The 24988-nt window shown below is 44.6% G+C and overlaps 1 protein-coding gene across 3 annotated transcripts in view; it reads right to left on the reverse strand.

Annotated features, from left to right (window-relative positions):
* The window catches only part of LOC147754830 (uncharacterized), a 141078-nt gene that overhangs the window by 28099 nt on the left and 87991 nt on the right, over nt 1-24988 (reverse strand). The window contains exon 4 of one of the 3 annotated variants that reach the window (XM_086992300.1): nt 1127-3884. The exons of the other annotated variants lie outside the window; for them this stretch is intronic. Coding sequence (XP_086848426.1) covers nt 3838-3884 — 47 coding nt within the window. The 3' untranslated portion in view covers nt 1127-3837. Of the gene's footprint in view, nt 1-1126; nt 3885-24988 lie in introns of those variants that run through there. 3 annotated transcript variants of the gene reach the window in all.

A 24988-nucleotide genomic window follows, 5' to 3' on the forward strand; every position in this document is an offset into this window, starting at 1 on the left:
GCTGTGCATGATACTTCTTGGTGCCCCTTAGAACCACAACTGACGAGAGGCGCGGTCACCAGTTTGGCTCTACGATAACTCCCTGCCTGGCACTCCAAAGCTGGTATGTGGCCACTGGACACTGAAGCTCAGCCAGCTCAAGGGTTCCAAAGAGTTCCTCAACCCAATTGTATTGTCATCGTTCGTAGTTATTTAGGGCTCGTGTCTCCATCTCTCTATCGTGAGCTCGGTCAGAGCAGACCGACGGCATAAACGCATAGACGAGCGCTCAACATTCAGTTGTCCTGATTCCCACCTGATGACGAAACGGCGGTGCGGTCAGCTTGTGGCAGCGGAGTGAGCGTCAACGCCAAGTGATTCAAGACTAGAAAGGCTCGAAGCTCACTCAGATGAGGCTTTGTGACGTACGACTGTAGGATAAGTTAGTATTGACAAGTTATAATGAATTTGACCTTTGACGGAGTTTCGCGACGTAGCAAAAAAATGTATTGTGTACTAAAAGCGCAACAGGAAAAAGAAATAGTTGGTTGGACCCTGTAACGATGTCTGTTGTGGGTTAATGTTATCAACATGGTCGACGTGCCGCAATATAGGGTAAATAATGTTTGGTGCTATATTTAACTATGGCGGCTCTTTTTATGGCTAATGATGGCGGTACAAAAAGCTCGAGTGTGAGGTTCGATACTATTAGAGTTGTGAGATGAATTTAAAAAATCTACTTATTTAACATTTTCAAATCTTAGTGAGAATCCTATGACTGTGGGTACGGCACTCTATCGATCTCCTTGTCGAAAACACTCTTTACGACTCTTGGTCAATGCTGTTGCGACATGGATAGCTGAGCGATAAGAACTTGCGCCAGTACCAAGCTATGCCTAACACAAGTATCGGGCGTTAAATTCAAAATATTTACTTATGTTGACGCGCGCAAAGGTACCACCCGAGGTAATTTTCAATAAATAACCTGAACTTATTTATCAGTATCCGAAATGAATACCGCAGACGACTGGTATAAAATAAACATTCAATAATATATAAATATTAAATGAAAAATGTACATTTAACATTGCTTGAATTACATAATAGTTCCATATAATGATGGTGATAATAAAAAATTACCAATAACAGTAGTGGAAATTAACAGTAATAGTGATAAGAACAGACTACACCCACAACCCGGTCATAAATGTCGACTTTTATTTCCCCTTTCGTTCTACCTTTAAATGAATTTATTTCGATGTAAACAAGTTAGCTAACTAATAAACAAAATTCTGCTATTTCTTCGACTTCAGCAAACACGACCGATGAACAAAGAAGGGAGGCGTCATCAGAATCAGGCGAGCGGCAGTCTCCAATCAGCGTTCACACACCCATATATACGCACCCAATCTCGAATAGAAGAAAAGGGAAAAACGAGTAAGCGTTCGCGATTTTTCTTTCGCTTCATTTTTTCTTCGGGTGATCTCTACATGCTTTCAAGTTACGTCTGTTGCTCAATGTCTATGAGCGCATTTGCACAATCCAGGGCGTCTGCGGGTGTCCTGTTTCAGGACACGCAGGTACAATACATTGAATGGTGTTGATAAAGGCGATAACGGTGAACACATCGGCCAACAGATCGCGAGTGACTCGACCATTACAAAGCATTGTTGAACCGCACCTTGTACACAAGCACACACAGGCAGACCCAGAGATACAAATGCTGTAACGGTCACTAAACTGATTGCACAGTAAGTACACTCGTTGCAAGAGTAGTACATGCCGATCAACCAGCTACGCTAGCAATAATACGAGATAGTCACTACGCAAGCGATTCTGGTATTATACATAAACACTTGGTGATGAGGCGCTTTCAAACGGTCCTGGTGTACGGTCCTGTTTTCGATAAACAGCCGTCCGCGATTTACACAGACACGCCACATTGTCTAGGTTTCGCGATCCGTCCCTGTGACACGATGTAAGCCGTGAGACTGCAGCAGTAAAGGACGATAGAAGCCGCTTGTTTAGGCCTGGCTACCAGGTTGACGACGATGACTGCGTAGATGATGAAAGCTCGCCCGCGGCCGCGGGCGATCTACGACAACTCGATAACTGAAGTTGATCTGTAGTTGTTAGTATACACAGACATACGACATACGAACTATGCGACTGAAAGAGTCGTCTCCTTAACGCGCCTATGACACCCATCTTGATCACAATAGTGCCAAAATCGTGTGACATTGAAGATTCAATTTGGACAAAAACTAAACAATTGCCGTCGGTGTGCTAGTATATACAAAAAATAAGAGTAGGAATTGTCTGGCAACAACAAAGAAAAAAAACCTCTACGAACTTATAGTTCTGTAATGGCAGATTCGTTGAATAGGTAGCTACGTAACTGCGAAAAAAATAACTTCAGACCAGCAGTATTGAGGATGTTACCTCGCCATTGCAGCTAACAGATTACTGATGAGTAACGGCACTATGATGATATCTATGAGCATTGTTGTGCACACCTCAACGCACGATAAGTTGCTACTTAATTATCATTATAATAACAATCAGTCCATCTAACGCAGGTCACGCGTCCGTCGGTTTGACCATAGTCATCGAAATTATTTCTGCAGATATAATGCACCATGATGAACGTTATTGACAGGCTCTAAGTAGGAACGGCCAGATAGGCCAATTAGTTTTCTTTAGGCTTCCGTTTAAGCCTACGTAGAGGACACGTCGTTTTTGGCAGCTGTTCAATAACATGATGACGCGGCTAACAACTTTATTATCGGAACCGTACTGCCATGTTCTAAAAATGCACATAAAGTTTTTTTGTAATGTGCACGGATGTACGGAGCAAACAAAAGGTGTCAAATAGGACGACTGGCCTTTGTGGGCCAGCGAGACCAATCCCACTTGACATTATCAAGCTAATATATTTAAGTATTTGGCCTTAAAGCGCAACCAGGCAACCGTCTTTGTTTAGCGAATTAATTCCATACGCGTTTATTTTACAAAATAAAAGTCATATGTCGAAAACACACACCTTATGCAGATCGTTATAACAATTCTATAAGGGAGCGTTGTTTTACTTATTTGATTACGATTTTTTATTTATTTGGTTGATCTTTTGCTAGTCTTTCGATTTTCTGCACTGAATTTTGTTTGTTTTTAGGCAAAATTTAATTACCAGGACGAAGGCAATATTTTATAGTTAGGACTTAAAGGGCTTACCCTACAGATGCAAGTCGCACGATTTTATGGTGTGAAATAATAATCGAGATATCGCTTTCTCGCCAACGACCCTTCTGGAAACCTTCTTAGAAAACGGATGACTATTCACAAAGCATTTACCGAGCAAACAGAAAATTATAAGGTGTTATGTAATAGGAACTGGGAGAAAGAGTAGCTCTATAATCAATGCCCGTTGACCATTCGGAGCACAGGGAGCAAAGTCAATAAAGCGGTGTGTTAATGCACGATCAGTCGATTGATCCCAGCTTCAACTATACACGTTGGGATTCATTTATATCCATTTGTTTCCTGATACGGCTAGGAGAATCTGCGGTCAAAGTACACGGTACCGCGACATCGTCTCCAAGAGAAATTGTCGAGACCTATCTGAATCGTATTTAATGAATAATAAGTTTTCACCAAGGTTTTGTCGGCTTCTTGCCGTACTTATCACCGATGCGACAAAAGGGCCAGTTCCTTCCGACCGATCCTCTTTGGTTTGTTGTAGCAACTAGAAGATAGCTTTACAGATGAAGCAGTTGAGATATTAGATTATAGAGGGAATTTTCTTTTTTAAGGTTTGGGTGCTGGACGATACAAAAGGCAATGCACGTACACGAAACTCGATCAAATGAAGCCACCGGCACACATAGTAAGAACAGTGGCAAACAAGCCTGTGAAAGAAAAAAAAATAGGACAAACAGTCAATTCATTTAGCAAGAAGGTCTTGATCCCGTGCCTGTTTTTCCCTATTTAGTAACTGCCGCTTTTTCCTCAGCTCTCATGACTTCGATTTGTTTTTCTACTATGCTTTTTTTTCTTTATAATAATCAAGTAGTCTTCTTTATTTGTTCGATATATGCTGTATGTATAGGCTGTTCACAGGCGAAGCTAGTAAAAAATATCTGCTGCCAAGGCTGAGCCGAAAAGCCGCATATACCACAAACTACTAAATTTTTTGACCGACTAAAGCTAGTGTTATCTGAAGCAAATTTCAGCGCTGTGTTTTGTTAGTGCTAAGGACAGATGGAACTACGAAAATTAAGAAGCAACGGTAAGTGGAGGAAGTAAGTTAAGTGTCCGTAACTTCAAAACGGAGGTTATCAGATCAGGGTGTGAGGTATGACTGCAATATATCATACTAACAAGTCAGCGGCGACTGTCCGCAAACTGAATACAAATCAGTTGTGTGATTGTGTGTGAGATCGGGCGATGCATTACTGTTAAGCATACATAGACTCACAAACTCAAGCACATATAACATTGGCCTTGTGGCAGCAGTGGTGATCGTGCGAGACGAGTTATGGAGCCGTTCGGGTGAACTAAGGTCGGTCTTTCTACGGGGGACCCGGGTGGTGTAAGAGCAGTTCCTTCCCAGCGCTTCATTTATCACTTCGAGGAGCAAATGATTAGAGCCTTCTCACCTCAACGCTTAGTCGAGAAATCGGCGTTGCTACTTTTCCTTTTGATTCCCTTTTGCGTATCTGTTTATATCGAATGTAGTAGCCCATAGCTCATAACTCTCTTAGACCCTCTTTGCCCCGTCTTTCAATCAGCTGATTGTCGCCCCAGTGATGATGGCTTTTGCTTCTACTGTGACACAGGCACTTTGCTAGACAAACTAGTGTTCTTTGCATTTAAAAATCTTACCAGGTGCACAGATAGAAGGCGTACGACGGTAATTGAGAGGATGTCGATACAAAAGGTATCGCAAATAATATTCTAGAAGTTTTTAGGAGATCAAAGTAAGCATCAACGGAGAGTTCTTGTATGAACTCGTAAGTGGCAGCAAGTCAATGCTCGCAAGTGGGAAAGTAAAATACATATTTCTTCCTTGCTGGCCCATGTGCTACCTGCTCAAAGGGACACAATAATGCGTCGCTGTCGTGTAGAGAATACTGCACACTTCTGTATATATAAAAAAACGTACGTTTTTAAAACACAGGCCTCAAGGAGACCTTAAACAAATCTGTCTCAAACAGCGTTCGTAATTATTCGTAATCTACTATTGACAAAAATCTAGTCACCAGCAGCCCATCGTACCCAGGCTTCCATCGACAATGCCGTACACTTCGCTCCTAAATCTTTTCCTTGTAGAACCCTCTCTTTCTCCTTGCCTGAGTTCGTCTAGCCCATACCGTTGCCCGGATCCGGGCCGATCGTGGTCATCGGCGACTACTACGGAACAGGAAGCCGCGGCTCGTTGACCAGCAACGCCATATCTTTCTTCTCATATAGGGAGCTGTCTGCGTCTCACCGCTACCCTGTTTTCCTACGCCAGCTCTCAATCGCCTCGTAACCCCGCTCGGCGCTGATTCCTCTTCTAGAGTCTCTTCCGTTTCTGGGTCCCTGGGTCTCTACCGCGACCCGGTCCATCCGCCATCATCGAAAGACGTGTCTTGCTTTTCTCGGCTAGGACGAGAATGCTTGCGGCGACGAACGAATCGTGAGCTTCGTTTGAGAGGAGATTCGTCGCTTGGTTCTGAATGGGGAGTGGAACGGCTCAGATGGGCGCTCGAAAGGTCGAGAGAAAAAACGAAAGGGAGAGTGCGCGGGAGATGAAACGCGGACTTTTCGAAAAATTCAAAATCTGGACATTGAAAAATCGGTCCGACCAATGGTGGTACTGCTAAGGGCGCGCCTAGAAAAAGGAACAGGGCATCAGGATAGGGAGTCGCATTGTCACAACTTGTAAGAGCCTGAGCAGCGCGTCAAATTACCCATAGAGAGGAAGGCGATTGTCGTTTGCCTGATACTCATAATATACTGAGAAGAAATCCGTGAAGATCCATTGCCAACCAACCGCCTACGGCCAACTAAACTCAAAGCATTTCGAGTATCAGTGCCAGCGGAGGCAATGGCCACGCTAAGTCGTACCGAAACGAGGGGTGCCTGCGTGCATACACGATGGCTTTAACTAAAGCGACTGCGGCAATAATAACTCATATTTCACTATTGTTATGAAAATTTACAGGAAAATGCCTTCGTGCCAAAGTTTGTATTGACGAATAGATCCATGTATGTGCACGTCCTCTGCACGAAAGCACACTCTAAGCCAACCCCATGAATCTGGCTGACAAAGAGAAAAGCAAGAAACGCACATATTAGTTCAGAAATGTTTTCAAAACTTTTTTCCATAGGGAGTATTTCATAAGATAAAACAGTAGATTTAGGAGAATAGAACTTTGCAACGGAACTTGCCTTGTAGGTCATAGTTTAGTCATTCCTGGCGCATAAACGGCCTTATCGATAGCTTCTGACGGTATTTGTGTATACGTAGCATAAGTCAAGCCAAAAACATTTCGTACATTTACGGAGCTTATTTTCTAAGGGCACCAGCAGTTGAGTACAGGCACTCTTCCTGCTAAATCAGGCGGTCACTTGAATCCTATTTAAACCCTCATCCGACTTTCCAAATCCTTGTAACAACATGAAACGCTATGCGAGCTCTAGCTCTCACGCTGCATCTACGATGTTTACTATCAAACTTCACAATGGCCTCGTGGTAAATATTTCCATAATATCTAAGTAACACTTGTCGCCGCTTGTCTCGCCTTCGCGAACCATCCTTCACCCGGCAAATGATCGAGAAATGAAAACAGCACTTAATCAAAATGGCAAACTATATTAGCTAGTTTATCGTGACCAAACCTCGAGCGATATGAGTCCAAATGTTGTATGTACGCTCTCGACTCTATGCGGTGGGGACCTAGCTGTCCCGCTGTGCTATAGCATTAACCCTCCTGCCACGAAGGCTGCAATTGCTGTCTTTCCCGCTGTTGCAATAGATTTAGCAAGAATTCCCAGCATAGACGAGGTTGGAAAGTCTGAGCTTCGAAATGAGACGCAGACCAAGGCTATAGCGAAATGGATAGCTAGACGCGGGGTGAGAAGGCAATATAAACTATAATAGGCGCGTACGTATGGAAAAGTAGAAACGAATCTAGAGAACGAAATGTAATCAGTGATGCCACTTCGCCGGCGGACTGCGCAAGGCTACGCGACCATGTTTTTCATGCGCTACTATGTGCCGCGTTACTGCCACTGCAATGGCGTCAATTCGCATTTATGAGAAACATGCATACGCTGCGTATATGCATTGCGCTCGCTATGCGTAAACCCGAAGACGCCCACGCGCTTATAGGCCCTACTAAATCCCGCTGCCGATGCCTCAATAGAGCAGCCATAGGCAGCAATGACGACGATGAAGAGTTTTGCAACGATGATGATAATAATGGTATTCCTCCTCGTCGAATTTAGGCAAAACGAGCAAATTTAAAGGCAAATATATGTAAGTCACCGTTGGCATTCCTAGCAGGCCGCAGGAAGACTGATCGTGAATGACTCTCGATTCTGCTGCTTTTATACTCGAACGCGATGAGCGAGAGCAAACGACGAAGGTGTAGCCATATGCCAGGCGAGTATGCAGACCTATCATAGGGTTTACGGAATGAGAGCAGAGTCGGGGAAGTAGATAGCAGCTGCCAATCCGTTTGGTGGGTCGGCGTATGGTATACATACGAATATGCGCAGAGTGGCAAAACTAGCGCAGTGGGGGCTAAACGGAGCGGGAAAGGTAACCCTTGCAAAGACCTTGCTGCCGGGCCCACATCGGTGCTTACAACGGTAGGCAAATACGTCGTTTTTCGAACGGATGTAGGCAATGTTCTCCCAGCAGACAGAAGCTAGGGCCGGGAAGGCATGGCCCGTCATACTCACCCGTACTCATGGCCATTCATGGCTACGACAGCTCCTCAATAGCGCCAGGATGAGTAGAGTTTGGTCTACTACCTCATACTTGGTCTTCTCTACATTGCTCCCTCTGTTTGACCATCCTACATATGTACGTTTGTGGACAGGGCAACCCCTTTGCGTACGGAGCGCAAAAGTGCTTGCTGGCTGCAAGCCGGAAGAGCCGATATAATATATATGCAGCCCCATATATGCTTATATCGGAACTTCTCGACCGGATCCAACCAGACGAAATGCGGGCCGCCCTTCCTTAGCCCTAGGCAGCGCTGGCAGGCCTTGCCTTCGCTGCTGCCGCGGCTGCGCAACCGCCTCGAGTGAACAGACCATTGCCGTCACGCTAAGCTTTTGGCCAGCGTGTCTGCCATTCGCGGCGACGACAGCGACTCCAATGCGAAAGCTTCCCCACGCGCCCGTTTCCACTTCTGAAAGAGTTAAAGCAGATAACCTCTCGAATCAATGCTGTCTACTCTCAGGGCTTATTTTATGGCCAAATCGGTTGATATATGGCGAGACGAGCAAGACATTTTTATTGAGATACTTTCCCAGTGACTCTTTCCCTCTACGCTGACGCTCAGTCGCAGTCTATAATAGCTGAGACCTTTTTCACTCGCGGGCACCGATATACAAGCGTCAAGTATTCGCCAGAGCACACATTGGGGCATAGGAATGACCCACGGTCAATGATTTCGAGGCAAGTGGTCTTTTTCGGGATAATATAAAAGCTTTTGAAGCATGACCAAACGTTATTCCAGATCAGAGAAGTTTAGGAGCTGATAATTTCACATTCTTAGGGGCGGTTACGGTTAGGCTAACACAAACGACTTTCGGGCAAAACAATCAACTAAATGAGATATCGGCATATTTTAGAATTGGCTTTTGTCTTACAGATCCCAGAAAAATGTATGTAAGTACACAGCGTAAAGATAAACAGGTCATTTATTATATTACCTCACCTAAATTTAGACATCTTGTGTCTCTTATAGTTTGAGTGATATCAATGACCACCACTACACAAAAGGAGCTTCTTACAGAGTTGGGCCTATGCTTCTACGGACATTCGATTGCGAAGGACCCCGAAAAACGCGCGCTTGTTTCATATTAGAAAACAACTAAATTGCGTATTGAATACGAGGCAAAGCAGCTTGTGACTGCTGTTAGACGTGAGGGCATAGCCGAAATATCGATTCCGGAAAAGGCGACGCGTACGCGTTTCTACTGTGCAATTGTATGTGGATTGTAAATACGGATGGCTGAATTTTTTTTCCTGATCGTATGAAAAATAGGGCAAGCCGACATCCGCAAATGTCGTGTGTCAAAGCGTCGTTTTCAAAGTATATAAGGAGCCCGTTTGCAATGGAAGTCGAGTACGAACGATTCGCAATATCAGTATCGGATACAGATACGAGTTCTATAATCCAAGATGTTGCTAGATATATACCCGTTTTGGATTGTTAATATTAAATCGGTAAAGGAGTAAAAAAAAATTCTACAATGACTCTTCGGTAGACCTTAACAGAAGGTTATTTGAGACCCAAAATTTCTACCCTTAAAATGAAACAAAGACGACATAACTCAGATTATTATGACGAAACTGTTGTGCTCGAGATCCTAGAGTTGGCTGGTACAACAACTGCACGACACTCTATCGTAGCTTGACGTAGTACAACTCCCGACGTTTTCAATCTTCGTTCACGTGAGCACTGCCCTATTTGTTCACTCCTGTTAGCCGTCGACATACCGAGAATCGTAGTCTTCGCGAAAGCACAAAAAATGTTTGAGTGGTATTTAATTGTTGCGTTGTGTTTATTCGTTTGTTATCGCATAATGTTCACTGTGAGTTTCTTTCACACTTACCACACATAGATACTTGGCCTTCGGTATGCTTGAAGTTACGCCTGCTAAGTAACTTGCCGCAAAGCCGACAGCAGCAGCACGAGCCTTAAGGCTATAGACGTAAAGGCACACACGCCTGGGGCCCACACACTCGAAGGTGCCGCGGGGATAAACTGCAACATCTGTATCTACATTCTTACCGCTATGAAGGCGGCTCCTTCTGATGGCCTGGCAGCACCTTGTGGCTCGGTTTTTCGCACTAGATCTGTACCCGAGAAAGCAACTGGATCATGGCATAGGTGACTGCTCCAGCGACCGCGGCCCATATGTGGCTGGTTAGGGTAGCTAACACCCCTATACAAAAAGTACTTATCTGCCACTCTATGATCGTATGGATGGTTGGCCAGCCGGCGAAGCAGCAAACCGGTAGTAGCTTGCGCAATGGCCTTCCTGCGCTTGTCTCAACGTCTATCTACTACTTGTGTTGTGGACGTCGTTGCGCCTGGACGGGAAGGCAGTTGGTTGCGGAAAGAAAGGTGAAGGGAACAGGGCCAATGTGCCGATGGAATTGCTTTATGATCTTAGCACGAGCCATCCATGGTAACAGCATTGGTCTCTACTACTCTCTGATTGCGGTGAACAGGGCTAGCAGCTCCCTTAGTCCAACTTTACATTGGTTGACTGCAATGAGGCATTGTGATGCCAACCGATGAAGCTAAGTTTGGCTCGGATAAAGGTAGATGATCCCCTACCCGCTGGCCCCTCGAAACCCCAGGTTTTGCTGCTGCCATAGCTAGCTCTTTGCGCGAGCAGAAACCGCTGCAGTGAGGAGTCATGCGTTCAAAGGCGCATAGCGAGGGGTACAGAGGGGTTGGAAGAAAGCTCATCCATGACCAGGCCGTCCGCCATCATCTATCCACCGGCATCCGCCGCCGCCGCTACCGCCTCCCGAACGGGACCCCCCCACTAGTACCCGTGCCATCACCATCACCGCCTGCTTGTGGTCGTAAACATCGCCCTCACGCCTACTGAACACGTCATATAATCGCCTAATGCTTCGCAACTGGGTCGGCTTATTGGAGACCGGGGGCTTCGACCGCAGCCGCTTGACGATACTACAGAAATAATAGATATACTTACAGTATACACAGACATCCACTGGTTCTCTCTACTGCTAGCAGAACGATAGCTGGTATAGCTCTTATTTCAATTTTCTATCTATTTAAAGCGCTTTTTCTCAATCTCACGTACGGTTTGTTTTTGCTTGTTGGATGCTCTAGCATTCGCACATAAGGATCATATGGGAGTCAGTCCAGAGAAACGAGACCAATTCCTTTTTAGTTGCTGAGCCTGTTGTTGCTAGTAAACCCTGCCTGTTCGTACTAAATCTGCTACCTCGCTTCTTTTTGCTGGTGGCGTCTATATTTCTATATATATTATATATCTGTCTGAGAAATAGGGTCCGTTTGTTGACCCACGGGCATCGACTTAATGTGACGCTAGCCCACTAAGCTTCTAAAATAACTGAGAGGTCAATTGAAGGCCAACACAATTTGTGCATGGTTTGACCGCTGAGTCGAAACGTCACTTTATGGTTACTCAATCCGCCCGCATCTATCGGATGTCAGCCGACGGACAAATCACGTGGAGCAGGGTCGTCACGTCGACCGTGGCCTTCAACCTTAGACTAAGGCCGTCATTGAGTCCATAGCCTAAGACCAACTCAAACTCGGTGAATGAGGCGAACTCTAGTATTATAGATAAATTTGCTGGAAAGAATAAACATTTGTCACTAAGCTGAAAACTGGGTGGCGCGTATCTGCCTATTCGATTAATAACTTCCATTAAAATTCCACATTTCAGTAGGTCTCTGGACCTTCTTAAATAAACTTGAACAGGAATAGCTAGAGGATTAGAACAGAAACTAACCATAGTAATAATACCGCACATTTTCGCTTTAAGACTAGACTATAGAGAATAATAACCCTCACAAGTACCTGTTACTCATACAAACCTTTGCAACTTCACGATCAGAAGTGCAACGACCAATATGTAAATGTATTCAAATGTGAAAAGTCGAAAAGACGTACATACATTTGCTGGGTCCCATGTCATGCCACATTGTTCCATTTCCTATGAACGTTTTCCTGAACGCAGAGTTATCCGAGAGAGATTTCTAGTGAAGGAAGGGGCACAATTCGTGCGCTTTTACCGGTATGGCCTCCTGCACTTCGAGTTTAGTGCAAACGCGATCGAAGACCGTTTCCCACTTTTGACCGACACCGGATCGACCGACTGGCAAGTACATTCGTTGCTGGCACCCTAGCCTCCGCTTGGACGAGCCAATATATGATGAGTAAAAACGACCAATAAATGTCCATTAGCAGAGCTGGCTATGTGAACCGGAATGTCAAGGGTGTGCCCTTCAGCCCGTTGGGTAACCAGATCGGGCCGGACCAGACAACCGGGCCAAAAAAGAGCGAAACCTTAGCTTCTTGCAGCGTGCACTTAGCTGCAGGGTTTCGTCTCGCACACAGCCTTCCGCCACTGACTGCTACTACAAGGGTTACTACTGCCGCCGCTTGTCTACGGACCATTAGCTTTTCAATCGGATATGCTGTCATTAATCCTTTTCGCGCTGGGCAAGTACGGTTTTTGTATAGCGCCAATGTATGACCCATTAAATCGTAGCGCACAATGGACGCACCGCGGCGTTTTTTTACGGCCAATGGCTAGCGACGTCGGATGAACATATTTTCATTGTCGTTGTCGTCGTCACCATCGTCTTATTCTAAGTGGAACTAGAGACCTAGATCAAGCCAAACGATAAGAGCGGTTTTACTAGGCATTTTTGTTGTACTGAATAGTTCTATTGCGAAATCGCCAGTTGTCCGGTAACAAAAAAAGCACAAAATAGTTCTCGTAAAGCCTGACCATAGTCTTCGGCTAGTGAAAGTGGGGTTTGAATATCGATAGGATGAAATGCATATTGCTATAGGATTCCTGCGAAGAAAGTAGGATCATTTAAAATCGCATTCTGCCAATGATTAGAATCTGTAGCAGAACTATCCTAACGCGGAAAAAACAAAGAATAATCGCGTGAATCGATTTATATACTGGGTTATTTCAGATTATCATTATGCTGACAAGTGTATTGTAGACCCGATTAACCTTAACACCTCGGTATCCCTTCTGCTAAATGATCAGAAGTAAAAATCTGCGTTTTTTTCGAGATACATGCCCCATTTTTCCAACGCATCCAATACCGCCTTCACTCTGTTCTGACCGCTAATCTAACGAATGAATCGCTTTTGGCTGTCTGGGTGAAAGGGAATGTTGAATCAAAAAGCAAGCCCTCACTTTTATGTGGTGTCAGCCGCATTTCATTAAGGGAAACGAATTCATTGTTACAAAACCACTACAGACCTGCTCCATTGAAAAGGATACGTGGATTATCTCCTGTTCTTTTTGGACGATTTTTCTGAGAGCAGCCTTTTTCTCCTACGAGCGATTCGTATAACAGCCAATACCTACAGATGAAACACAGCATAATTAGGCTTGATCGTTTATATCATAAACTACTCGACTTGGATTTCTCCTTAGCCGCAGTACCCACATATGGACTACTACTACTACGGTACACCAGTTCTCGAGGGGGGCATACTTGCTCCTATGGTCTGCATGGGCTTCTTATCATGAAACGAAACGAGATCCGACCCAACACAGCTAAAAGTAGATCCGAGCCCAAAGAACCGGTGAAAGGAAAAGTATTTTCTTCTTTAACGGTTGGTACGCGTTCAGCATCTCCAGCTTTCTTTCTGCTTACCCTGAATTTGCATATATCTCCCGTTTAATCTCGGTAATTATCTCTCTGTGACTCAGTTCATTCGGAGAAGCTCTCCAGTGCTTATTTACTGTTTTTGTCCATCACCCTCGTCACCGAAGCTTTAGGGGAACACGCGGGGGTACTATGGTCCTGTACTATGCAACTACGGCGCTATGGTGCCACTACCAATACACGCCGTCGTCCCTTTAGAGGTTGCCCCACCCATACACTAGCATCACACTTCTTCCTTTTTCACAGTTCGAGGTGGAAAAGAATTTGAATTTATGCCCGCCAAATGGCATCTGCGTACCCACCTCCGCATGTAATCTCGCTTCAAGCCATTTGCAGCGCAACGTGCGCGGAAGGGACGACGGCCCCGTTAGAGCACGATGGGAATTCAAGGAAGATGATGAGCATTACGAACACCCGTATACATATATATATATATATATATATATATTGCACTGCAGCGTTACTTTGGACATGATAGTATATCATTATTGTATCTAAGGAATATCAACAAAAAGCATGCAGATGGCATTGGTACCTGCCAGAAATAATATGCAATATCGAGTATAGTTTAATATATATATACGCCTCAGTAGAATCCTACACTACATTTACAGCGCCGGAATCTACTTGGTTGATCTGGTGCGCTAGTAGAATCAGTCTTCTTGTTCTTCAGAAATCTTGTTCAAACATAATAAAATATAAATGCCAAATCGTATAATTGCCAAATGGCAAATGAATATTACTTCGATATTATTTAAACTATAAGTACCCTTTAGTCTCTCAGCTTGAAGTTACGTGCTTTTACTACCTACTTATTGTGCTTGTTTCTTTGGCCATCCGTAACCTGTCCAATATATGATTATCTAATGTGAACGTTGTTACAGCTTTACGTTTGAGCTCCGGAGCGACTAGTTCTACCCGGTACGTTGATGTGATACACGTTCGTCCTGGACCGCGCGTCAATTTTGTGCGTACGCTGAAAACTCGTAAGATATACGACGCCATCCCATCCTTTTTCGTATAGTTTCGAAGTAGTGTATATAGTGTTGATCTGTGCATGGCCGATCGTGTCAGACGCACCCGGCCAGCCAGCCAGCATCGACGTGATTGGCGCTCGCGGTGATGATAGCAGCATCGAGCGGCCATCATCAATCGGTTTACCTGGGCTCGCAGAAGGCCGTCCAGCCGCCGGTAGCAACGTAGAAGTTGTTGCTAGGCCAACTCGAGTACAAAATGATATTGAACAGAGTCGCTGTTCTTGTGCACCGCAGAGTGTTGTCTTCCAGACAGGGTGTTGATTGTGGGGTAGGACCAACAACCGAGGAAGTGGCAAATGCAGGGCTGGCTAGTTCAGATAAAACTAGTCCTGTCATAAGCGAACAACTGATCGAAACTGCGGTCCCTATGAGTCGAGACACGGTGCGGTGGCTGAGTTACCTGGCGGGTGCCGGCTGACAGATTCATCGAGCTCTGGAGATTGACTAATAAAGTTAGCAAACGTGACATGGAACGATAGGTAAAAACTGATTCTAGACGAGTAGTCTAACCAATATCACCCACCAGTTCACAATACAAAATTTGCTTCGCCTCAGTCTATCTGCGATTTTTAGGTTTAATCCTCGTTCTGATCACTGTAATCACAGTCCCGATGCCAGAAGTCCCAGTGTTTGGATCGTCGAGAACTTCGTTTGTAACAGTCTTAACGCGTTTGCCTTCCTGTCCGAGTCGGAAATTGACTGTTAACCTATGTCTGAGTGAGTCTGATGTCACACGTATCCGCTACAATAACATACTTATACATGCAGAATAAAGAAGGAGATCTATCTCCGAGATGGACATTGTAAATGGAAGGCTTGGTAGCATTAGAACATTGAAGTCATTAGAAACGATCCTGATAATTGCTGATTGAATAAAAGCATAGATCGAAACGGAGGAGAACCTTAAATTATACTTCATAACGAACGCAAGAAGTTCCTTGCTTACGTTTTCTAGTCTCTTAATAGCTACGGAACAAGGATGCGGAATAAATAATTCCTAGTTGTCTGTGCTCTTCAGATCTTACAACGAAGTCCCTACAGATGTTTTATTTTTTAAAAAATTCAATAATTAAAGAAGAACTGAATACTAATCAAGCCGAAGATTGTCCTCTAGGGGCTTTACGCAGAGCAATGTACCATAACCTGTGTAATAACGTCATCCGGATACTTACAAATCGAAGAGCGCCGTAGTCCTGTCAACGACAACATATACATAGTACAAATGATTCTGCAGCAGCGCTGTCAAGAGATTTTTAGACAGCCTTCGATTTTTCAGCATACGTGCTAGTTGTATCAGGTTCAATCGATGCTTCTTTTGCCTCCACATATTGTATTCCTAATACTCTTAGGCAATCTGCCTAACGCTCGCAAGCGTACAATTTATTGACCCTTCGTAACAGTGGTATAAATAAAAAGAAGATATTTCCATGTAAAATTTTACACAGAAGCTGGCCTATCCGGTGTCCTGCGAGACTGTACCATTGTGCGCCTTCATCCAATATTATTGGGCGTTTTTATCTATAATATGAAGGGCCTAATTGTTTTATTTAAATTATATAATGACGATCTTAAATTATATGGACCCCTAGTATTCCGCACATACTCACAAGTGGCCTTTTTCAATGTGTTTCGAAAATTTCATTTCTGAGCACACTATTTCATATTGTACAGTTAATAAAGGAGTCAAAAGCTGGTATGGTAAGAGCCACTTTGAATTCAAACGTGACTACTAAAAAAAGCGACTGAAGGAAAATTTTCGGCTTCCGCGCAGAAATTTATAGGTCTCACGCGCGAGGCTTCTGTCAGTCTTTCATGATCACAGCACCTTTTGAGAGGACAATTTCCGTTGTCTATAGTCCTGGACGGGAACACGTTATAGCGTAATACCGACTCGTTTGTATATTACTTATTAATGCCTTACGTGATACCGCCTAACATACCGCGTTTATACGTGCATATTCCAATGCACATTTAAAAAAATCATATTTTTTATAAGTACTAGTAATATGCTTGCACGAAGTACGTGCAGGGAACCAAAACGTCAACTTGACCATATTGACTATAATATATATCAATCATGTTTGATCTGAAGTCGTGCATAATTACTATATCGTATTTTCGATAGAACATACATGTGACTATACTTTCTGACAGATTTTTCCTGAAAAACAATAGATCCTGCTTGTATGAGGTTCAATCGCTTTTACGTTCATTGCATACTTCATGCGTTTCTGTGCACGCGGTAATTCACCGCTTGCCTCTCAAATTGAACAGAGTGAACGCTGATTAGCAAACGAAGAAATTAGCTCGCTTGCACAAAGGCGAAGCCTTGTTTTAAACAAAACATAACAGTGCACAGCACTCGCGCATTGCACATACATAGAAGACGCGACATTGACACCGGAAAAACCCTAGCAAATATATCACATCCATAAGTACATCCGTGCTTATCATGCTACTGTGATGTTCATAGATTCGACTAAATGCCCACAGGCCCATACGAGCCTAAAGTCGTTGTAGTCACCCAGAGAGCAACGAGTGTGCGGTGATACGGGAGGGAATGAAAGCCAAAGGGAAAATGGAAGAGGCTGTGTGCAAGGCCTAACTGGAAGAAGGGGCACCGCGAGTGCAGGAGAGGTATTCTCAAGCACAAAGCATTTGGCTGCAACGGGCTAGCTCCGGTCAGGTTGGATTGGACACCAAAAAAGATATTTTTTATTCGGGCAACAAGCGCGAATTAAGTTAATTAGAAGCATGGGTCTCTAGTGAGCTAGCTACAATGCAATGACTAAATCCATGGCAATGGATGCCACCAGCGCTGCTGTCGCTAGCTCCCTTGTGCCCTAGCGGCAATGATGATTATAAGTGCGCGTTACCAGACCGAGGGGCAAGCTTGCCGCCACCGGTTAGCATTCACTGGAGCACCTCAACGATGACCACTTTGTATTTAGGTTCGCTGCGTAGGTAAGCCAGAGCAGACTAGCTTGTTCTGAGACTGTGTGATCCTGGGCCGACCGGCTTGCATATCTATATATGTGTGTGTGCAAAAGTGACCGACTCTGTCCGATCTCTGCTTATCATCTGCTGCGCGTGAGCTGTACGCTAACGCGTCTGTGACGGCTCGTGCTACTGCTGGATTGTTGGCGCCGCCGCTGCTGTTGCCCGGCTAAGAGCCTAAACCCGAAATGAAGATGCAAATGCTATTAGGAACTACTCAGGCGAGCGATTCGTCGGCTGACTCGAAAACGACGAGCTGGTCACTGGTCACTGGCCAGCTGCGTGGATGCGTATGATATGCGTCTATATAGCTCGGTATTTGTTACTACTACTCGAATGCTTTGTGCACCTGTGTGTCTATGAAGGAACGGTTACACATCAGTGATCATCACTAGAAGGACGAAAGCGGAACTGTGGACAATGGACGCCGTGCCAAGTTGCACGCAGTCGCAGAACAAACGAGAGGAACTCTACATTACACAGCACTTAGAGCTCACTTTAATTTTTCCCTCTGCTCGCTCTCTTTCCTTCCTGAAAAGTGCAGTGCGCAAGACAGTCGTGTAAATGCGACGGCACCTCTTGGTACCTTCTGATCTTCTTATTTTCCATCTCACAGCACGGCTACGTACGCTGCGTCTAGGGGTGGCAGGGCGAACAGTTGCGTGAGACAGGAGGAAACTGGGGGATAAGGTACAGACAGGTAGATCATAATTCTGCTAAGTACTAATTTTTCTCCCATGGTGGTAGCAACGGGTACTAAACCGTGTAGAGTCGTTTAGACCGAAATGTATCTTAGATACGCGTTTGCGGCACGTTCGTGAAGTCCGTGCGTGGAACGTCTCTCTATCTTTCGCAATGTGCCGCATTAAAGGCCTGTAACGACTAGCAAAGAAAAGAAGACTGGCAGGAGGATGTATCACGGAGGTGCACTGGCACTGTCGGGATAGGTAAGCGGGGGAGGTGATCCATGGCAAGGAGTGAAATTCATATGGGAATCATGTGGTCCAACCTATGGAAAAGGGATACAACGGAAGGGGAAGATGGGAAGGAGAGGCCTGATTCCAAAGTCTCTACTTTCGCCAGCCTTACCCACATCTCTACGCCATGATACAACAGACTCCCGTTGCCCAGCTCATCTAGCACTGCTCTGCCAGGACAGCGGAGTTAAACAGACCCAGCTAGTGTCCCACTTGGGACTAGTGTACCCGCCGTCTGACGGCTACTTTGGTCACCGTTTATATTGTGGAACCTTTCCTATGTAGCAGTACTTTATACTCACAGATACACAGACTGGCCTATCCAGACATAGACTCGCATCTGCGAAGGCATTGGCCAGGACGGGCCGTTACAAATGGGCGCATATTCTGTATAGTATTTAATTACAGTTGAGTTGGTCTAATTATATAATAGATGCTTGTGCAGGCCAATGCTTCTTAGAGAAAGCTTCGAGGGAACTAGCACAACTAATGGTGGGGGCATATTTGCGCACTCTGGAAGCCTTGCCGGCCCGCTTGCGTCAAACCCGTGCGGTCCACTAGTTAGTGGCTACGCTGACCACTGATTCAGGATTTTGGTCTCCATATCTTTTGAGGGAAGAGCGGTAAATTTTCACTTATTAGGGTTGACCGTCGTCTGTCCTACTGCGGGACAAACTTGGAAAAAGAGATAAGGTGACTAGGCAGGAACCGTTTACCCTGCTAGATACTAATCAAAAATGTTATTACATAAGGCAACTCAAAGTTGTGTGAAATTGGGGCTTGTCTACATACGACGTCGAAGGAGAAATCAGCCCCTGCGCAACGTTATTTCTTCAATCCAGCATCGAATCACTAAATAACCGTAAATAATAGTGTTCTATTTCATGTGGCGATAAGTTTTGTCGAACCCGGGAAATATACATTCTGCTAAGTCAAAACAACTTTGAGGTGCTTAGCTGGTAAGCGAATTAACACTGATATGGCAACCTCATTGTTAGGTCACGTACATTTGAGAAGCCACTGCGATTTAAATTTTATCCCAATTACTCCATGTACGTTATATGGCCCTTTATTGTTTTATTGCTGTCACTGAAAATAGAGAATATTGTAAGTAAAGTTTTTTGTTATTTACGAATCTAAAAAATTATATATTTTTTTTCTCGCCTACGTTAAATGTCCGATTTCATTGGTTCCGCATACGTTACGCTCATCTTTTAGTGGACAATAAGCCGAAAGAGATACTGAAATAAAATTTATTGACATGTTGTTTATACAGCTACAACTAGATGGCTGCACCACCGTTTGTAATAACATTTATATTTTTTAACGTGTTCCTACGTCTAGCTGCCGTTGATTACTTTGGAGAAATCAGCTTGCCATTCGTGTTGACCACTCTTGATTGCCTCCTGCGGCTACCATCGCGGAATATGTATTTTACTTACGGTGCATGCCAACGCAATGACTGTGTGGGAGGGCAGTTACAGCTCCGCAGCGTCTGCAGCGCTCAAGCTCAGTTTCCTCAAGCAGATCCGCATAGCCCCGTCATCTCCGTTGGCTTTCCCCCTTTTTTTCCCTGCATATCCATTGCTTGTCTTACCCCAATTGCGTCCGGGGCCAATCTACTCCGTTAGCTCTCTATCGTCGCATAACCTTATAGCCCGGTCTCCTCGTGTGTGCGTAGCCAATCTCCCCTGTGAAGCAATCATGTCAGCGCAATCTTCGCTTGGGCGATCTTTTCTCGTGAGCTATGTGTGGCCAGCGCCAGAGCGCGATCCGGGTTTCCTCGAGCATCTAGGCGGCACCTTCAGAGGCGGCGTGTGCTCCCTTCAGAAGGCCCCTTGAAGTCCTCTTGCCGCCACGCCTGCACCAAATTTGCGACGGCAGATCTGTTCGCCTGCAGCCAAATTTACTACCGTCACCTTCCCTAGAAGCCGCCATCCTGGCGAGATTGGCACCGCAAAGCCGGCACCGCAGGCGCGATTGAGCGCGACGGCGTCTCTCGTGTTAGTCTTTTCCCTCTGTCGGGGAAGCCAGAGGTGGGATGGGAGGGGCAAGGGTCGAGAAGTGGCAAAGGAACCGAATACGAGTCGAAACAGTTGCGCCTCTTGGGGCAACTTGCCATAGAGCATACTTGGCTCCGACGCGTCATCGTCACGGCCGTAGCCGCTTGTGCTTGCCAAGGTTGCTGTCGCCGCATCGCATATTTGTTTACATAATAATATTAATTAGCATATTAATGATCTCCCATGCAGCATTTGAGTGACAGAAGAGATGGAGAAAGGTGAAGCCATAGGAAAATAGAGGGAGTTGTGTGGCAGGAAAGAGGAGCAGTCACCTAATGATAAGCCGAAGGATGATGACAGCATCTGTGATACTACGATGACGACGACGACGACCATGATGTTATGATGATGATTCCGATTATGAGGAGAATGCAGTGAAACTGGCGAGATTGCAGGCACTCGTTGACTAAGCGCGACTTCGTTTCCTTCTTAACGCCTGGGGTATATTAAATAACGCGAAGATAATGATAACATTACCTTGGCGATTTTGCACCGGTAGAAGAATGTCTAGGTAAGGACGGCTCTCGTTTACATGGGGAAGTAGGGACGCTAGCAACCTATGAAATGGTTACCTGCAGAAGGCAGTAACAAACAAACAAACAATTACTAATAAGACATATTAGTTGGTAGTTGTAAACGAAGCCTTGACGGTAATATAAGACCTTCGAAGCGTATCTTTACAATTCTTTTATCTCTTGTACTCAAATGGAATGCCGTCGTACCTGATAATCATCAAATATTGCCATCTTAAAAATCGCTGGTTTTTACAGTTAAAATAAATCCATACAAAGGGTGAAACCAAACATAAGTCCGTCTTCAATGTGCGAGAATTATCTTATAAAGTTTACAGGGCCTTATATCACATCTCACACGATAACTTAATGTCGCTCATCTAGATTCGTTGTGTATTGACTCATAAACCGCGCTTGCATCCACGATGTTCAAATACGTTCCCTTTTCACTGACTTTATTCTGTTTCCCAGTATCCTTAACGGTGCCTCGGCCTATCGCGAAAGAGCTCACCCTCTCAGGTTAGGCTAAGTCCCATTTTCTTCGTTGTTGTCGCGTGTTCTTGACGTTGTGCAGACTACCCACCCATCAGATTACTTCTACGCTGTAAAACTCTATCGTTTCCTTTAAAAATACCGTCAATTTCTCACTGGTTGCCATCAAGAGTACTCGCGGTTTAAATTCAATTTCCGACGATACTGTCTCACTTAAATCAGGAAAGGCGCGTCCGATTTGGCAGCTTGACAAAAAAAAAAAACTGTTTATACCAGCAAACTTGCCAAAATCGACTATCGAGCGTCACCCGTAAACGCAAGCCAATGAAAGCGTAGCGTAATCGATCAAGTGATTCATGCGATGTTCAATAGTACCAGGAAAAAAAGTACTATAGCTAACCTCTTATTATTGGTGAAACAAATGTAAGCAATTTTAATTATAATAGTAGTAATACAAGTGGCCTTATTAATAGGACAAGGTGATCAAGTAGGTATTATTGAATTATTATAAAATTTACTTTTTTTTTTTTCAAATATAAGCTCGATTCAGTTAGACTGATCTGTTGTGTTATTTATTTGTTGACGACAAAAACACCTAAAGGAAACATCTAAATCTTGTGCATTTGGTTGGCCAATAATATTTTATTTGTAGATGTGTTAGAGATATTCGAATAGGCTAAACGACCTTGTCAGTCATGTATCGAAAAGGAACAGTGGATGTGGCCAATGGAACTGGGTTGGCCTGTCATCTGGGACAGTGAAAGGACGTCAGGGTTTAACAGATGGCGTTACCCTGGCATATGTGTTTCGAATGTTCCCTTCCATTATATTGCCACCACACGGTTACGAGCAGGGGCTGTCAGTAATCAAACATTCATGAACCTTCTGCCACGTATCACGGTTTAGCTGAGTATCGCTCGACAATTAGGACTGAGCTAACCGATATCCAAGGCCGGACCGTGAAATCAAAAGATATCTGGGGTGTGTCCGCATTTATATAACGATAACTAGTACAATTATGTAGGTAACACTAAACAGCAAACTGATTTTTTTTCTAAGGCCTGCGGACTTTCCATTTATCTCGTGACTTGCTGCAATGCTATTTCAACTTAGAGAGATGGAACAAGCATTGCTTAAGCGCCTAGAAGCTGCTTTTAAAAAGTACGAATTAACCATCATTACTGTTGTGGATAACCACCACGGTAACTGCTATAGCTGCTACCAGCGTCAAGGAACAGTAAAAAGTACACAGTTGAATCGAGACTAAAAGCCAACGTGGTTTGAAAAAGGTGTCTCTATCTTTGGTCAGGTCTGGAACCATTAAAGGTGTGGGTATAGAAACCTGATTGCATTTACAGACTTTATGCAATACGGTACGGTCGCGGTATAACTTCGCGTACGTACATTTGCATTTAACCAAATTCTATTTGAACGCCTTGATCGTCGGTCATCTGTCGCTGGCCTTTTTTGCTTTGTCCCGTACCGCGAATACATGTTTAAAATAAACGAAGGAACAGGCTCCGCGAAATAGCCATTGGGGCACACTCAATCTCATTTCGCCTTTAGTGGTTTGTCGTCGCACTGGTAGCTGTTCCTTTCGGACCACGAACACGACCCTTTTGTGTGTTAGCTTTTCATTCGCATTGCCCTCTTGCGTCGTCGCATCCTGATGAGTTAAAAGAGCGGCCGACGACGTGGTCCAACAGGAGCAGTGATACCAGCTGCGCTACAGTGGGCTCCACGATTTCTACATCAGATGTATGCCGGTCGCTGTGGTGGACGATGGCAGAATCGTTTCCGCTATCGTGAAAATCCCGTTCTCCTAGACGCACTCGGCAAGTTTCATCGAGTTCTCGGGTATCATCGTGCCTGTTGCAAGCGAGCGAAACCTCCGTCGGCCTGCAGCCCTCTGCGCCAGGCTTCATTGTCTTTTGTTTGTAGCATCTGACTTTTGAACATCGTTTCGTTTGACATTATTTCACTTTGCCTTCCTGCGTCTGTGCCAACTCCTCTTCGGAGAGAATGATCCGTGGCCACAGCCAAGCCGACAGAGTCGGTAGTATCATTAACTTGCTTGCTCTTTGCCGACATAAAGAAACGAGAATAAGGGAATATCAGCAAATGCTGTTAAGTTCGTTACTCAGACGAAAAGCAAAGCCATGCAATTATCTTTTATATAAACAGATACGATCTGCCTCTATTCAAAAATGTTCTAACTATTAAGGATTTCATCTGGCTAACTCGAAGCAGGCCAGCAAATGACAGTACTTAGATCTGCCTTAAATATGGCCCAACTGTTTCGAATGGAAGGTTGTCGCCTTTATCGATCCCTGCAGTTCAAATGTTCGGACATAGATAATCCTGATGATTTTTTCTGTTCCCATATAGATCCAAAAAAGAGCTGTCTTCCTCTGACATAGCGATTAGACCTGCTATTTGCAGATAGCGTTTCAACAAAGGATTGCATCAAGAACGCATCTATTCAATAGTTAGCACGTCTTCGATTCCGCATTAGGCGCCGCCTAGGCCAATTAGAAGGCGTATCAAGTTCTATCAATGATCTGCATAATGTTGCCCCCCCTCCTACATAGTCTCTTTAGTTAGATGAACTTTATCAGTAATCAAATTTTTCTGCATTCCGTTGCACGTTGGTGCCTATGCGCGGATTCTGAACCACATCTCGACAACGACAGTTCCTCTATTTGTAGAAGCTAACTGTTTCTTGTCTGCCTTACGCGAACTCGACGATTCCGGTCCATCGGCATACGGAGCGTTCAACCACAACGCAAATGAATCAAATCGGCTCAATGTTAGGGCTAATCAAGTTTGTTTCTTTTCTAATCTAGGTCCCCTAGAGCCAGCCAACTACCCACAGCGGCTCTCTTTCGTAAAGTGCTCGCCCCTTTGTTTTAGACGTAGTCGGGGAGTGCCCCCAGATGGAGTCGGACGTTACATGTCGTTCGATGCTACCGGGATTGCAATGATAAGCCATTGAAAGGGGTATGTAAAGTACCGAGTGAATCTACTAGAGAACTGGTTAAGTTGTTACGCATATAGAAGAGCGTATTATAAGACAGTGATTGAAATTATCAAATGCTCCTGAATTGAAACTGGTAGCTGACAATAATTAGCGTTGCTATCATTGCTATTCTTTGACTAGAGCCGCAGCAAATACGTAGGGTGCGAGCGCGTAGTGTAATTGCTAGATAGCTTCTGATCTTCTGGATTCTGGAGTACGAATTCCGAATTGTAAATTCGTGGAAATTGCGGGAAAATC

Source organism: Varroa destructor, unplaced genomic scaffold, assembly GCF_002443255.2.
Source record: "Varroa destructor unplaced genomic scaffold, Vdes_3.0 BEIS01000006.1, whole genome shotgun sequence".
NCBI classification, from domain to species: domain Eukaryota; kingdom Metazoa; phylum Arthropoda; class Arachnida; order Mesostigmata; family Varroidae; genus Varroa; species Varroa destructor.